This window comes from Puma concolor, chromosome D4, assembly GCF_028749965.1.
Source record: "Puma concolor isolate L17-30 chromosome D4, mPumCon1.1.hap2, whole genome shotgun sequence".
In the NCBI taxonomy this organism is placed as follows: Eukaryota; Metazoa; Chordata; class Mammalia; order Carnivora; family Felidae; genus Puma; species Puma concolor.
In genome coordinates, this window is record NC_141679.1 from 89,169,106 (window position 1) to 89,185,872 (window position 16,767).

Consider the following 16,767-nt stretch of genomic DNA (forward strand, 5'->3'; position numbering starts at 1 on the left):
TTTAAAGTGGTGCCGTGGGGCGCCTGGGTGGCGCAGTCGGTTAAGCGTCCGACTTCAGCCAGGTCACGATCTCGCGGTCCGGGAGTTCGAGCCCCGCGTCAGGCTCTGGGCTGATGGCTCAGAGCCTGGAGCCTGCTTCCGATTCTGTGTCTCCCTCTCTCTCTGCCCCTCCCCTGTTCATGCTCTGTCTCTCTCTGTCCCAAAAATAAATAAACGTTGAAAAAAAAAATTAAAAAAATAAATAAATAAAGTGGTGCCGTGGTGTTTTTTTTAACAAGCCCACCTGAGGGTCCACGGGGTTGGTTCAGGAGTCGTAACTCCCTTTGACTTTCTGACGCCATCCATTAGGGATCAGGTATTTCATCTCTGTGAAGTTTGAGGCTAATTTGTAGGCAATTTGTAAAGTGCAAAGATTTTCCTTTCTGCCGGCGAGAAAACAACCCCCCAAATAATCCCGGTGTTGTATCTAATTTAGCAATCTGTCACCATTCCTTTGTTCACCAACTGTATACAACCCCGAATGGCTTCATTGTCTCTGAACCAGTTTCATTGTTCTGCTGATTCCCTGGCTAATGAACTTGACTGCGTCGTCACACTATTTGTATGTGACTCATGTTTTTATCCTTCTGAAAATTTTGCTTTCACATATATAATAGGAAAAATAGGAGCCAACAGAAGTGTCTGATGATAGGGCATTGGCTGAATAGATTACGGGGTACCCATGGCACAATGGATTATAAAGCAGCCACTAAAAAGTCAGGTTGTAAGGGTGCCTGGGTGGCTCAGTCGCTTAAGCATCTGACCTCAGCTGAGGTCATGAGCTCACGGTTTGTGGGTTCGAGCCCCGCATCACGCTCTGTGCTAACAGCCCAGAGCCTGGAGCCTGCTTCAGATTCTGTGTCTCCCCCTCTTTCTGTCCCTTCCCCACTCGCGCTCTGTCACCCTCTCTCTCAAAAACAAACATTAAAAAAGTCAGGTTGCAGAAGACTCTTTAATGGCGTATTGTAAGTAACAAAGCAGATTCCAAAGTATAGGCACAGGATGATGTCATTCTTGCCGAAAACAAAGTCAGATGGACTGAACGTTTGTGTCTCCCGCCCCGCCCCCGCTGCAAATTCACGTCTTGAAATCCTAACCTCCAAGGTGCTGGTGTTGGAGGGGATTTGGGGACGTGATTAGGCTATGAAGGTGGAGCCTTGTCAATGGGTTTGTGTGTAGAGATGACTTAAATTAAAAAAAAAAAAAAACCTTTTTATTTTATTTATTTATTTATTTATTTATTTATTTATTTATTAATGTTTATTTTTGAGAGAGACAGAGTATGAGCGGGGCAGGGGCAGAGAGAAAGGGAGACACAGAATCGGAAGCAGGCTCCAGGCTCCCAGCTGTCAGCCCAGAGCCCGACGCGGGGCTCGAACCCACACACTGTGAGATCGTCACCTGAGCTGAAGTCAGACGCTCAACCGACGGAGCCACCCAGACCCGCCCCTCCCCCCCAAAAAAACTTTTTAAAAAAGCCTCAGGTATATTAGTTTCAAAACTATAGATTGATAGCTCTTTCTATTCTAATCTTTTTGGGCTTCTCTATTTTTTAGGGTTTTGAATTAAAATCCAGTAAAACTTACTTTTCTTTTCTTTTTTTATGCTTATTTATTTTGAGAGAGAGAGGACCCCCAAGCAGGGATTTTATGAACCAGGAAGCAAATATTTTCCAGACACCGAACCTGTGGGCGGCATGACCTCGGACTTCCAAGCCCCATTGCGGGGCTCTATCCCCCAAACCCTGAGATCGTGACCTGAGCCGGAATCAAGAGTTGGACGCGTCACCGACTGAGCCACCCAGGCGCCCCTGGTATAAAGTTCTGTGAGTGTTAGCACATGTTTAAATCTGGGTCAACGCCACCCCCTTCAGCATCCAGAACACTTCTATCACCTCAAAAAAAAATGCCTTTAGGCTGCCTCTTGCCGTCACGGGTCCCCCTCACTCCTAACCTACAGCAACCATTGACTGGTTCTTGTCTAGATCACTCGAGTTTTTGTCTTCTTGAGAACGTCCTGTAAATGGACACATGCGCTGTTGGGGTTGGTCATCGAGAGGACAAGACTGCCTGCTGACCCTCGAAGCAGAACAATGGGAGGCTCCTCACCCTCTCCCCTGTCCCCGGAATGTACGTCCCGCCCCCTGTCCCCACAGAGGGAGCCGCTCTTCAGGGACGCCGCTTTGAGAGAGTGAGGGGTCTTGGAGGTGTCTGGACGGTGTATGCGATGGGCCCCAGAAAACCTCTTTAGAAACTTTTAGCATTCTGCTGGCGGCTGGGGAGATCTACTCGTCTTGCTGTCCCTAAGTGTCCCTAAGACAAACCTCCTAAATAAGTTCCCTTGCTTTGTAAGCCTGCCAGACGCCCATCAGGAGCGCCCTGACTCCGTCTTTGGCCTCTCCCTGCCTTCTGAGTACAGGGGGCCGGTTTCAGATGTCACCCCAAACTCCCAAGGGCGCGAACTAACCTGCAGCCCATAACCTTTTTAGGCTGGCTTCTTCCTCTCCACCTATGCGGGTCGTCGCCTGCCTCAGTAATCATTCCCGCGTTGCAGGGTAACAGGAAGGGATCCACTCACCTGTCGAGGGACATCTGAGTCATCTCTACACCCGACGTGGGGCTCGAACTCACAACCCCGAGATCAAGAGTTCCGTGCTCCATGGACTGAGACAGCCAGGCGCCCCTGCCCGTTGGTTTTGCATAAACCAGGTCAGGGTTCTTTTTTTCTTTTTCTTTTTCTTTTTTTTATCGTTGTTAGTGTTGGCATATGGATGTCTAGTTGCCCCCCAAGACCACCCTTTGAAGAGTTTATCCTTTCTCCGTTAAATGGCTTTCACACCTTTGTCAGAATCAACTGGCCGTGACTATGAGTGTCTATTTCTGGACTGTCTCCTCTGTTCCATTGATCTCTGTCACTCCTCCCTCACCGAGTCCTGCCCTGGCTTGATTAATAACCGTCGCTGTAGAGTAAGGTTGAACCCCGAGGCGTGTGATTCCTCCCAATTTCTTCTTCTTTCAAAATTGTCTTGCGTGTTCTAGGCTCTTCGCCTTTCAGAAGTTTTAGAATCGGTTTGTTTAGATCTCGAAGGCTGCTGAGATCTGTATTGAAACTGCGTTAAGTCTACAGACCAATTTGGGGAGAACGGACATCTCTCCTATGTTGAGTCTTCAAGTCCGTAAACACAACATGTTCTTCCATTTCTTCAGATTTTCTTTCCTTCCACTCATTAGCACCTTGTCATTTTGGGCACGTGGGTCCCGTAGAGGTTTTGTTAGATTTATAGCTACGTGTCTCGTTTGGGGGACCTGATGTAAGACGGTGTCTTTATTTTTTTTTTTAATTTTTTTTCAACATTTATTTATTTTTGGGACAGAGAGAGACAGAGCATGAATGGGGGAGGGGCAGAGAGAGAGGGAGACACAGAATCGGAAACAGGCTCCAGGCTCCGAGCCATCAGCCCAGAGCCCGACGCGGGGCTCGAACTCACGGACCGCGAGATCGTGACCTGGCTGAAGTCGGACGCTCAACCGACTGCGCCACCCAGGCGCCCCAAGACGGTGTCTTTAAAATTTTAATTTCCAATTGTTCATTCCTAGTTTATAGAAATATGATGGGTTTTTGTGTGTTGACCTTGATTCTGCTTCTTTGGTAAACTTACAAACTAGTCTGTGAGCTTTTTGGAAGTAAATTTATTGGACTTTTCTATTCTGACAATCATGTCATGTGAAAAAAGAGAGTTTTACTCCTTTTCTTTTAATGTTTCTTTATTTTTGAGAGAGAGCGTGAGCAGGGAAGGGGCAGAGAGAGAGAGGGAGACACAGAATCTGAAGCAGGCTCCAGGCTCCGAGCTGTCAGCACAGAGCCCGACGCGGGGCTCGAACTCACGAACTGTGAGATCATGACCTGAGCCGAAGTCGGACGCTCAGTCGGTTGAGCGCTGCTTGGTATATTTCTTAAAATATGAATTTCTGAATTTGGTGCTAATATTTTGTTGCAAATTTTTGCGTCTTTGTTCTGAGAAATGTTTGTCTGTAGCTTTCTTTCTTTGCATATCTTTATCTGGTTTTGGGCTCAGGGTAATCGTGGTCTCATAAATTGAGTGACAAAGTGTTCCCTTCTCTTTCATTGGGAAGAATTCCCACCCACCCCACCCCCCTTAAATACTTGGTATAATTACCCACTAATTATCTGGACAAGGAGTCTTCCTTTCTGGATGGTTCTCAAACTACAAATTTCATTTTCTTTATCCGTTATGGGATGAATCAGGTTATCTGTTTCACCTTGGTCGAGTTTTGATACTTTGCAGTTTTTGAGGGACTTGTTCATGTCAATATAATTATTGGGATTATGTGTACAGAGTTGTTTTGACTATTTCCTTGTTATCCCTTTAATGTCTGCGATGGCGATATCTCTCCTTTCGTTCCTGATATTGGTAATTTTTTTTCCCTCTTTTGCCTTTGTCAGTTGGCTGGAAGTTTATTAACCGTATTGATCTTTTCAGAGAACCAGCTTTTGGTTTCACTGATTCTTCTTCTCCCCCTAATTTTTCTGATTGCAGAGTCATTGATTTCCGCTGTAATCTCCATTTCCTTCCTTATGCTTTGGATTTATGTTGAATTTCTTCTTCTCGTGTCTCAAAGTGGAAACCCGGATTATTGATTTGAGACCCTGCTTCTTTTCTAACCTGAGCCTCTCATGCTATCCATGTTCCCCTGCTTCACCTGCATCCTAAGTATTTTGATACATTGTAATTTCATTTTCCTTCTTGATTTCTACTTTAGTGCCATGACGATCCGAGGACATACTTTGCGTACTTTAATTCTTTGGAACTTGTTAAGGTTTGTTATGATCCAGGATATGGCACACCTTGGCCATTGTCCCAGCTGCTATCGAAAAGAACGTATATTCTGATACTGTTGGGTGGAATGTTCTATACACGTTCAACACAGGGGGTTGATGGTGGCGTCCAGTTGGATATCCTTGCGGATTTTCTATTTACTAGCTCAATCAGTTGAGAGAAGCTGTCCTCGCCTGTAGGAGTTTGTCACGTAGGGGACAAAATGCCATTTGTGAAGAACAAGATAGCTCGGTCTCCAACAGGCTGAGTCCTCACAGGGGCACGGGCGTCATTCAGTGCATCATCCTGGGAGGCAGACACGCCGTGAGTGTGACCCTCGTCAGTCGCCCTCGCCCCTAACGGGGAGTTCATGGTTCGTGGTGGAGTTTCAGACATGACCTATGTACATCCGAACGCGTGTATGCCTAGAACCCACTTGTCCTCATGTTCTCATTAGGACATTTTTGAGGAGGGAAGGTTGACGGAGTCTGGGCGTTCACTGCCTTTTCCCATGTTCAAACACCTAATGAACATTTTGGTGTTTTCTGTGGGCTCGTTGAGGGGTAATGGGTGAAGGTGGGACAAGTCTAAAGGGGGCTTGGTTGGTTAAGTGTCTGACTTCTGCTCAGGTCATGATCTCACGGTTCTTGAGTTCGAGCCCCACATTGGGCTCCCTGCTGACAGTGGAGAGCCTGCTTGGGATTCTCTCTCTCCCTCTCTCTGCCCCTCCCCCCCTCAAAAATACATAAATAAACTTTAAAAAAAAAAGGGCTCATCTTGGGGTCTCTGGGTGGCTTTGTCAGTTAAGCATCTGACTTCGGCTTGGGTCCTGATCTTGTGGTTCATGAGTTTGAGCCCCGCATCGGGCTCTGCGCTGACAGCTCAGAGCCTGGAGCCCGCTTCAGATTCTGTGTCTCTCTCTCTCTCTCTGCCCCCACCCCGCTTGCACTCTGTCTCTCTCTCTCTCTCTCTCTCTCTCTCTCTCTCAAAAATAAATAAACATTTAAAAAGGGGGGCTCCTTCCTTGATCTTGGGGTCATGAGTTCGAGTCCCACTTGGGGCATAGAGATTACTTTGCATAAATTACTTAAAAAATAATCAATAACAAATAAATACATAATAAAACGCTTTCATTGCTATCGGAAGGAGGAAATAATTAATCGGAAGGGAGAGGGGAGCTGGAGTGAGGAAAAGGAGGAGAAACATTTGGGGGGTGCAGCTATGGGAAGGGGACATCTTTGGGGAGACATGAGGAGAGAGGAGGGCAGGTATCGTGAAGCGTGATGGCCCCTTTGCCAACACCTAAAAGTCCTCCGTAAAGATCGACCTGACTGATGTCGCACTTGTGTTTCTTCTGGCTGTGACGTCTTGCCGAGCGGGTCGTGAAGGTCAGACAGCGGCCAAGCTGTCCCGTTCGATGCACTCACATGGGAGGCAACGTACAGGAGCTGGTGGCAGTGGGTTTTCCCTCGTGGCACTCCCAGAAGGCACAGACCTGTGCGCCCCGTGCCCGCAGGGGAGACTTGGCAACAGCGTGTGGCAAGCTGGGAGTTCAGGAAGTCCTTAATCGTGGAAGTGCTGTGTTCCAAGCGGAGGGCTTCCTCCAAGGGCAGCTCATCGACTCCTTCAGTGAACACCGTTTCCTGGTCACATAAAAAAAAAAAAAAAAAAAATGTTGATTTTTCCCTTCCCCAAGCTCACAGAGTTGTGGGAGGACCCACTCGGGGCCGGGTCCTAACTGGAGAGGTTTGGAGGAAAACGGGGAACAACCCACGCCAGACCCAACCCCCGTTAGCAGCCTGTGCATGGCACCACCCCAGATACAAGAGTCCTCCCTGGGAGAAACATCTCAGGGAAGGATGCTGATTGGCTGTGCTGGGGTCACATGTCCATCTCTAGACCAATCACTGGAGCTGGAGGGCTGGGACCAGACGATTAGTTCAGCCTGGGTCGTGTGATCATCTTGTGGTTGGGGGGAGTCTGGGGCGCGGTTATCGGAAGGAACGGATCAGTGTTCTTTATTATTTATTTATTTTTTGTAAGAAGACCTCACACCCAGCGGGGAGCCCCCTGCAGCTCTTGAACTCACGGCCCTGAGAGCAAGACCTGAGCTGAGATCGAGAGGCGGGCACTCAACCGACTGAGCCTCCCAAGTGCCCCTAGATCAGTGTTCTTAACTGAAGACAGCAAGAACTAACTTTTGCTCATTTAAGCAGTGCTATTGGGTGCTCACAACGAGCTAGAGAGCCACACTTGGCGTTAACGAGGCGCGAACAAGCCTGACGATGAGGGGCTGGAGCTCACACCCTGCCCCGCCAGCCCTTTTTCTGGCCATGTGGTCCTGTTTCTGCTAAATGTCACATGGGAAGTATCACACCTCCTTTTGCAAGGAGTCCACCCCATAAATCTTGCCACTTGGCAAGCCGCCCCTCTTCAGGCTGAGAAGGTCGCAGCTTGATGTCTGGGCTGGCGAGCATCAATTCTCTCCTTCAGATTTCCCAGTTGGGGCTTCTGGGGAAGCAGCTCCAGGCACCATTCGTTTAAACACCTTTCATCTGATTCTTTTTGTGGTTCTCTGCTTTCATCAAAGGTCAGCTGTCAAGGCTCAGTTGTCATAATTGATCTGTTTCTTTGATTGCCGCCTTCTCCATGACACTATGGATCCTTCGGTGCAGACTTCCCGAGGGGAAATTGAATGGGCAAGAAGTTAAAGGAAGCTGGGGGGCAGGGCTCCAGGGTGGTGGGAGAATCCATCGTCCGCCCCCGCCCCCCCATAGGGGGTGGGCTCAGCCTTCCCAGAGCTACCCTCCCCAGATCCCCGGGGGCCTTCCAGAAGCCTTACTTTGGTTTTCCACCCATCTTCCCCAGGCATCCATGCCTTGCCTGTGTGTGTGTGTGTGTGGTGAAATACACATATCATAAAATTCAGCATGTCAATCATTTTATTTTTTAAGTTTATTTATATATTTTAGAGAGAGAGGGAATGAGAGAGGGAGAGAGAGAGAGAGAAAGTGGGGAAGGGGCAGAGAGAGAGAGGGAGACACAGAATCCGAAGCAGGCTCCAGGCTCCGAGCTGTCAGCACAGAGCCTGATGCGGGGCTTGAACCCACGAACCGTGAGATCATGCCCTGAGCCGAAGTCGGACGCTCAACCGACTGAGCCACCCAGGCGCCCCCATTTCAATGATTTTCAAGTGTACAATTCAGTGACATTTAGTACACTCACAATGTTATGTATGCAATCATCAATTCCATTTGATGATCCAATATTCCAGGATATTTTCATCACCCCGAAGGAAACCCCATACCTGCAGGACACTCACTCCTCACCCACTCCTACCCCCAGCCCCCACTCATCTGCTTTATGTCTCTAAAGATTTGCCTATTTCATATTCTGGGTATTTCCAGATTCTACTTAGGTGATTCCATATGAATGGAAACATACAACCTGTGGCCTTTCGTGTCCGACTTCTTTTACTTAGCACAATGTTTTTATGGTTCATCCGTGCTCTGGCAAACATGGGTAATTTCTTCTTATTGCTGGATAGCATTCTGTTGTTTGGCTAGCTCAAACTCTGTTGATCTGTTCATCTCTGATGGACGTTTGGATCGTGTCCACCTGTCGGCTGTTGTGAGTAATGCTGTTATGAACATGGGTGGACAACCTCGTGTTTGTGCACCTGTTTTCAATTCTTTGGGGTCTCTGCCTAGGAGTGGAATTTCTGGACCACAGTGCAATTCCATGTTTAATCTTTTGAGGAAATGCCAAGCTTCCACAGCGGCTGCCCCACCTTACACCCTTACGCCCTGCTTTTCCTGACCCGACGTCTTTAAATGTTTTGCTGTGATTTTTCGTGGCTGTCATGCTTCCCTTCCATTACCTGGGGGGCAGGCTCTCAGAATCTCCTGGTCGACAAGAGCCGGTCTGCTGAACAATCCAAGCTAATAAACCGACGAGAAAGGGCAAGGGTCATCTTATCTGAGCCAAGCGCTGTATCTCAGGGGCCTTCTGGAGCAAATTCCTTCACCTTTGCCACGTAACACGGAAGTGGTGCTAATGGTGAGCCCTTCGATGACAGGAGGAGATCCACAGCTGTGGCAGGAAGCGTCCTGATTTGGGGGCATCGCTCTTTAATGACCCTGTCCCCACCAGAAGCCTGTCCAATTCTGACCACATTCTTCAAACATCTGGGGGGAATTATTCCAGTAGCAGGAGAGTGTAAATTAAGGAGAATTGGTTAAGGAACAAGGATACGGCTTATGGAATTTAATTGTCCCGATAAAGCTTGTGGGTTTAAAACACAGCATGGGAAAGGGCTTGGACTTTTGTCGTTCATCCGTCCATCCATCCGCACAACACTTATTTATTGAGCTCCGCTAGGTGCTGTATAGGGCTTGGGGCTCTGAATGAAACAGAGTCACATGTGGTCTCTGTGCTTTGGGGACATGTTCTTGTGGGTCGCTTTTCTGCAGCTCTTTCCTCCGGGTAAGTTAGCACCTGCCCCAAGGGTTGGAGGCCAAAGGCAATACATGAGAAGAAATGTAGATATAGAAAAATTGTTTGATATTCCCTTAAACTAGTCATGACGATCAGTGTTCTTAGTTTGTTTGCCGCCTGAGTAGAAACAGTTGTATAAAGTTGTATACCATATGAAGGAAAATCAAGAGGACGGGTGCGTCTCCGTGAGGATGCTTTTGGCTGCAAGTAACAGAGAATGCAAGGCAAGTGCCTTAACCAAGAAGGAAGTGCATTATCGCCCATGATGATAAAGCCACACACGGGGCAGCTCCCAAGCTCTCTTCTCATCAGGCTGGCTTCCTCATGGTGTCAGGCTGCAAAGTTCCAGGAGTCCTAGACAGACACGATATCAAGTGGAAGAATAAGGGCTCTTTCTTCCTTGTGGTTCTTTTTCCAGGAGACTTATAGTTTAGCTTTTACACTTAGGCCTAGGAATCATTTCAAATTAGCTTTTGTGTATGGTGTGAGGTCGGGATCCAGGTTCACTGTAATTCCAGGCAGCTATCCAGTTGTCGTCCCAAGACCATTAGCTGAAAAAGACTTTCCTCTCTCCGAGGGCACCTCTGTCAAACATCAATTGCCCATATATGTGTGGATCTATTTCTAGGCTCTCTTTTTCCGTCCTCTTGGCCTTGTCCCCTTTCTTTTTGCCTCTATTACAGCGTTTTCATCACTGTTGTTTTAGAATAAGACTGCAAGTCAGGTGTGTAAGTCCTCTGACTCTGGGGAGACCCCAGCACTGCATCAAATGCCCCTCCCCAGAGTGAGACCCCAGGGGTGACCTATCCCATCAGGTTTCCCCTGGAGGGAGGAAAGGGTCACTTTCCAACAAGTCACATGGAAGAAGGGTAGAAACGTGAATCAGAAAGCTGATGGGCTCTGTGTGTGTGTGTGTGTGTGTGTGTGTGTGTGTGTGTGTGTAAAGCCAGGCTTTCCAGGAAGACGGAGGGAAAGACTAGGGTAAGAAGTCAACAGTGTGTGTCACAATGTATGAAACAGTTCAATGGAATTTTAAATTATGAGGTAGATAGATAGACGATAGATAGGGATGGAGAGAGGGGACACAAAAAAAGGGATGGACAAGAAACCTCAACTCATTCTGGACATTCTTGCCAGCCACTGATGACAATGACAAAGGTGACGACATGGCCTTAAATGACAACACAGCTTAGCGTCCAGCACAGTGAGCTGCCAACGAGGCAGGCTCTTTCTGCCCTGATGACAGCATCTGGGGCTCGGTGGCACATGAGCTCCGTCCAGGGGCCTGGGTGGCTGGGAGCAAGTCTTAGAGCTCTTGGCTCTGGTTTAGCTCATCTAATTATTTGTTCTTGAAAACATGGGGATGGGCAAGGGTTCCTGTGTCTCTTGAGCTGCTCAAGTATTTCTTGGGACAGTCTCAAACCATTCTTTACGGTACATGTGACTTGGAGGCTGGTTCCCTAGAAGGACCGGATTCGGCAGTAAATCACTCAAGTGATTGGAGCCCTTGGCAGTCATGCAGATTCTAACTTCCTGCCTCCTCCTTCTCCTCAGTAGCTCGGACTCCCTGCTAGCCTGTCCTCCAGGGCCCTCCCTTCATTCTTTAATTCCTCCCCAGAAGAGAGAAAACAAGGCTTTGAGACTGTTTCCACTTCTTAGGCCCTGGGCCCGTGTCCACAGAACGAGGGGCAACCGCACCTGTTTCCCTACATGGTGGTTTTCTCTCGAATCTCATTTTGCCCAGGCAGTTTGGCTAATTACAGATGGGTAGGCTAGGATTCTTCAGCATTACACAGGCGCTAAGTGTCTGAAACTTGAGGCCAAGTCCGGCCCGAGGAGCCGTGCTCCAGACTCCACGTTAGTTCTAGAAGTTCTGCTTCCTGGGAGCCCTGTACGAGGCACCCCCACGTTTCAGAGGCAGCGTGCAGTGGTGGGGCGGCTCACAGGCTCTGGGGGAAGGCAGCTGTGATGCAAAATCCAGCCCGGATGCAGGACTTCACCTCTCCGAGCCTCAGTTACCTCATCGGTCACGGGAAGAGTAAATATTGACCTTAGCCGTTGTTAGAGGGGATCTAATGAGGAGGTGATCTCCGCAGAGTGCCTGGCACTCAGTAAGGGTTGGCCAAATGCCCTCCACCAGAGGGACGGGGCAGAGTCCCTCAGGAAGAGGGCTGGGTGGGACAAGGCGAGAGGTGCTTGTGAAAATCAGAGAATCTAATGGGGTCACACTCCGGTACATTTAGGGCATGGGACATAAGGAAGGCCCACTGGTAGGGAGGGGCCGCTTTTCTTTGGCCAAGTGTCCAGAGCCCTGGGTTCTGATCCAGCCACCCATCTGGTCTTGGTTCCCCAGTGTAGACACAGTGGACGGGACTGGATTTCCAAGCCAAGGCTGAGGGCGGTGGGGTGAACAATAACAGTGCATGTTTCCTGGATGGGCCAGGCCCACGGTGTTCTCCACAGCAAACATGTGGTATGTTAGGAAACAAAGAACTCCTCTGGGACCGCTCCTTCTGGAAATAGGGGAAAAATGTGGATTATCGCCAGTTCAAAAATGTGGGCTCCCAGGTGGCCTGGAAGGTCGGGATGGAAATTGATTGATAAGGCTGGGTTGTTTTCTCTGGGCCTTCTGCTCTCTCGCTCGGTCCTGGGGCCTTGCCCCCTTGGGGGACCACAGTTACTTTCTTGGTCAGCGCTGAGCATCTGGAGAGGCCCATGCTTGGGGCAGCATACCTGGACGGAGCGACGGGCACCTGCCCAAGGCTCTCTTCCATGGCCAGTGGGGAGACTTTGTCTCCGCGAGCGGAGACTGTCTTTTGAACGCCTTTCGAATCCTTCCTATGCCTCCTAGGGGCTCCTGGAGGTGGTTCTAGAATGCCGAGGATGCAAGAACCATAGGGGGTCCTCCTGTTAGCCCCCCTCCCTCTCAAATAATTCTACGGATGACGGATGGGGAAACCAAGGGCCAGAGAGGGGGAGGGCCGTGGTCAAGTTCACAAAGCTATTTCAGGACTCAAATCCACGATCCCACAAGCCTTCGGGATCCGCCCAAGGCGACGCATCTCGTTTTCTCTGGGGTCAGCTCTGCTCTTACGTCCTTGGGGAGTAGGTTTATGGCTTCTTGGTGCCTGCAAGTTCGACCCTCTGAACTTCTGCCGCTGTGACCTTTCTGAAATGCAAATTGGATTCGGTTGCTTCCCTCCCTGACACTCTTCAGTGGCTCCCCCGTGCCTTCGGAGGAATCCCACACTCTTCACAAACTGATTAAGGTCCTTCAGGATCTGGCCTTCGCCCCCTCCTCTGCCGTCACCTTTCGGTCACACTGGGCTGGCCGTGGGTGACTCGTGACTCCCTGTCTTTGCACATGCTGTTCCTTCTCCTCCAATGCCCTTCCCCTCTTGTTCTGAAAGGCTTCTCAGGCTCACTCTGCGGCCTCCTGTGACCCCTTAGGCTCAGCCACTCCTTCCTCTGAGCTCCCAGAGCTCTTGGTAATTCCTTTATTAGCACTTATGTCACTGACTTAGAATTATTTGTTTACTTGTTTCTTCTCCCCAGGGTAGAAAGCGTGTCTTCTGCATCTGTGTGTCCCCCCTCCCCCACCAGTGCCTAGCAGAGTGCCTGACGCCCGGCTTAGGCTCAGCCAATGTCTATGGAGTCAATGACTCGAGGAGGTGTTTGTCCCCAAACGTTCCCTGCACTGTGCCTGAGATGTCACCGTCCGTGAGCCCTGCCTGATCCTGGCTCCTGTTCGCCTTTGGGGCCTCTCTTCTCTCTCCAACAGCTGGGGCCTCTCTTCTCTCTCCAACAGCTGGCCCAGCCCTGCCCAGGCTCTGGGGCCAATCACGGCTTTAGCCCAGGGAGATTTAAAGAGCCCGCGTTCGGAAGTGCAGGTGACACAACCTTCCGTGAGAGCGGCGGGGAGTTCGACTCTCACGGGGCACTTGGCTCCCACCACACCCCGAGAGACAGGGAGCCCCATGAAGATCGTTTCCCCTGGGCTCCAGCCCTTCTTATATAAGGGCCCGGCCCTGGTCTAGAAGTGAGTCCCCGAGGACACCCAGGGACGCCTCCCCTCTGCCGCCCACCGTTACCAATGCCCAGCTACCAGGCCTCTCTGATCCCCACTGACCCATTCATGGGGCAGACCTTCCTTGGGCACCTGTCGCGTGCCAGGCACTGGATCTCTGCTGCCACAGAGCTCACAGCCAGTGGGGGGGGGGGGGGGGGGGAAGGGACAGATCGACAGACATGGCCCTGGTGATAGTGTGGGCTGTGCTAGGACGAGGGGGGCAGACTGTGGGGTCACAGAGCAAGGGCACTGAGGCAGCCTCAGAGGTGGGCTATGAGCTGAGATTGAAGGGGACTTTCTCCTGGTTGAGGCTCTGAAGGGGCAGGGGCTGGAGAATGCACCCCCCCCCATCCCAACAACCAATCACAGACCCAGAGCCCCTAGCTCTGTCTAGGCGGCTGCCTGTCCCTGTAGGTTCTCTGTCCCTGTAGGTTCTCTCGGAGGAGGGACCGGTGGGGACGAGCTGCTCTCTCTCACATGGCTCTCAAAACCAGGCAGAGGCTCACTGTCTCTTCCTTATCTATTCGGGCAGCACGTGGTGAGTCCCACCCTGTGCCAGAGACTGGGCTGGGAACTGGGGGCCCACTGGGGGACACAGCCCTGCCCTCAAGGCGCTCAGAGCCAGTGGGGAGAGAGGTGTAGAAACAGGCCAGGAGATCACAGAGGGGCGACCCTCATCCTCTGGAGAAAGTCTTACAACACTTAGGGGAGGCAGCAGAGCCCAGGGGCTCTGGAATCTTTCCAGATACGGCTTCTATCCCTGTCTTCGGTATCTGAGAGCTGACTGACTTTGGCAGATCTGACTTCGCCTGTTTGCAGCGGACCGCGAACCTCAGTTTGCTCATCTGTAAAATGGGGTTGTGTTCGTGGTTTCCCTCCAGGGTTGTAGCGAGCGCTGGAGGGAGTAATAACTATGTAAAAACGCTTAGCACACAGTAGGGGCTCAACTCAGGGGGCTTGATGATAAGGGTAATAATTTCAACAGCTGAGAAGCGACGACCTCTGCGGAAAGAAAAGGCCTTGCAGTGTCGGCGTGTGTTGGGGGGGGGGGGGTGGTTTAGGGGGATGGGTGGGGACAGCAACAAAGCCAAGGCCCCCTGTGGCCAAGCCTCCAGGCCGGCGGTCGCGTCGCTCCTCCCTCTTCCACCCCCACAGCGGGGCGCGCCTTCGGCGGGAAGCGCAGGTGTCCGCGGCTTCCCCGCGCGTCCCCATCCCTCGTCGCCTTGGCGGCGGCCCCAGCTCCCTTCTGCCGTCCGCCCCGCGTCCTCCGCTAACCTCGGGTCTGGACTGGTGAACGGCGGGGCCGGGAAAATTTGAGTCACGGTGGGGGGGAGCGGAGGAGGCGGGCCGTGACCCTGAACGGGGTGGGCTCTAGGACCCGCCTCGGGCTCCCAGCAGGGGGACCCGGCGTGAGCCCGCGTGCCGCACGCACCGGCCCCGACGGAAGGAGACGCCGCGCCGCAGCCTCAGCCGCGCGCCGCGGCCGCTGGGTGCCCCCGGGACGGTCGCGCTCGCGCAGCGACACTCGCGCCTCCACCGCCGCGGCCGCCGGCCGCCCCGGCTCCGCACGCGATGCCCCGGGCGCCGCTCCTGCGGCTGCTGCTGCTGCTGGCGGTCTCCGCGGTGGCGGCGGTGGCCGGCGAGCCCGGGCCGGCGCTGCCCCTCCCCACGGGGGACGCCACCCTGGCCGTCGTCTTCGATGTCACCGGCTCCATGTGGGACGACCTGATGCAGGTGCTCGACGGCGCCTCACGCATCCTGGAGAGCAGCCTGAGCCGCCGCAGCCAGGCCATCGCCAACTACGCGCTGGTGCCCTTCCACGACCCAGGTAGCGCCCCCGCGGACCCCCTTCACGCCGCGGGCGCCCGGTCGTGGGCGCTCACCCATCCCCCCACCCCCCACCCCGCCGGCCGTCGCGGGCTGGGCGCACCTGGAGGGCCGCACGCTGCTCGGCGGCCGGGCGGGGGCGCCCTCTCCGCACATGCGCGCTGGCGGACCCCGCACCTGGGGCGGCCTCCCCTTGCCTGTCCCGGGGAACCTGCTGGCTCCCTGCCCCGCGCGTCCCGGGTTGCGGGGTTGCGGACCCAGGCCTAGTGACCGAGAGCCAGCCTCTTGGCTGTGGGTCTTAAGCAGGTGACCTCACCTTCCTGAGCCTCGCTTGCCTTAGTAGCGAAACCGGGTGGGAACTGTCCCCAACCCTCGCTGAGCCGTTGATCACGTCGCATTCGTGCCCAGGGCCTGGCACGCGACGAGCCTTTGCGCGGTTTGCGTTTTGACTTCCTTGTTCCTTTCTTAGACTTTGCTCCCAGTAAGGGCTTCGGAGGCCAAAAGGGCCCCCAGAGGCAGGCGAACAAACCCACCCCTGCCTCGGTTTGGCCCTCGGTTTTCCCTAGGAAAACGGCAGCTCCTCCGGGGGGGCCTCCACCCGCCCGATTCTCATGCCCCCCTGCGCGCCGCGCCGTGTCCCCTGCAGCCACCTAACTTTCAGCTCAGCGTTAGAGGCACGGCCTTGAAAGGGTCCCTGGGAGACCCCTCGGTGGGGAGGTCGGGGAAACCGCTGCGGTGTCTGTGCAGAGCTCTAACCTTCTGAGCAGCGGGACCGCTTTTTCGCCAACATTTTTTGGATGAGAAATTTCAGATTTACATCACAATGGGGAGGGGGGAGGGCGGAGGGCATCGAACACCTATCTGCACCCCCCCATCCTATGATTAATGTTTTACAGTTTTATCAGGTCTCTCCATCGAGCTACCTTTCCATCCAGAACGATAGCTTTATAAAGCCAAAAAACACAATAAAAATGGCAGATTCCTTGCAAAATTGGACTACAACGTGCCTTGGGCTGAGAAAATACGCAATGGCCCAAGGCTATATGAGATAGGAAGCCTTTTGTTGTTGTTGTTGAAGCATTTGCCTTTATTAATTACCACAGCATCACAGATTTGCAAAATGGGCAACAGTGGGTGTGATATAATCCCCACGCAGCCCTCAGGCTCTGCTTCCACGAGTTCTGGGTTCTGCGGAGCTCTGCTGCTCAAAACCCAGAGGCCAGGGGGTCTAGAAAAATATTTCTGGGAGCATTAAAAGGATAGCTCCCACCTCCGGGTGGCAGGCAGTTGTGAAGCCATGGGGTATGGGGTGTCCTGGGGTTTCAGCTCAGACCCAAGTCACCCTCTATCCACCCCCCCCCCCCCAAGCTCTCACTCCCTTTCTGGATCATTCTCGGGCTTCCAGAAGCCATCGCCTGGAAAGAGCTGAGAGATCATCCAATCTACCCCTTTTTCTTAAAAGTGAGAAACTGAGTCTCAGGACACGATGGGGCTTACC

The 16,767-nt window shown here is 52.3% G+C and overlaps 1 protein-coding gene across 2 annotated transcripts in view; it reads left to right on the plus strand.

Moving 5' to 3' along the window:
- Positions 1–14,694: 14,694 nt before the first annotated feature.
- HMCN2 (hemicentin 2) overlaps positions 14,695–16,767 on the plus strand; it is a 145,992-nt gene continuing 143,919 nt past the window's right edge. For both annotated transcript variants that reach the window (XM_086684280.1, XM_086684281.1), the window contains exon 1: positions 14,695–15,270. In XM_086684280.1, the coding sequence (XP_086540406.1) occupies positions 15,015–15,270 (256 nt within the window). In that variant the 5' untranslated portion in view covers positions 14,695–15,014. The remainder of the gene's footprint in view (positions 15,271–16,767) is intronic.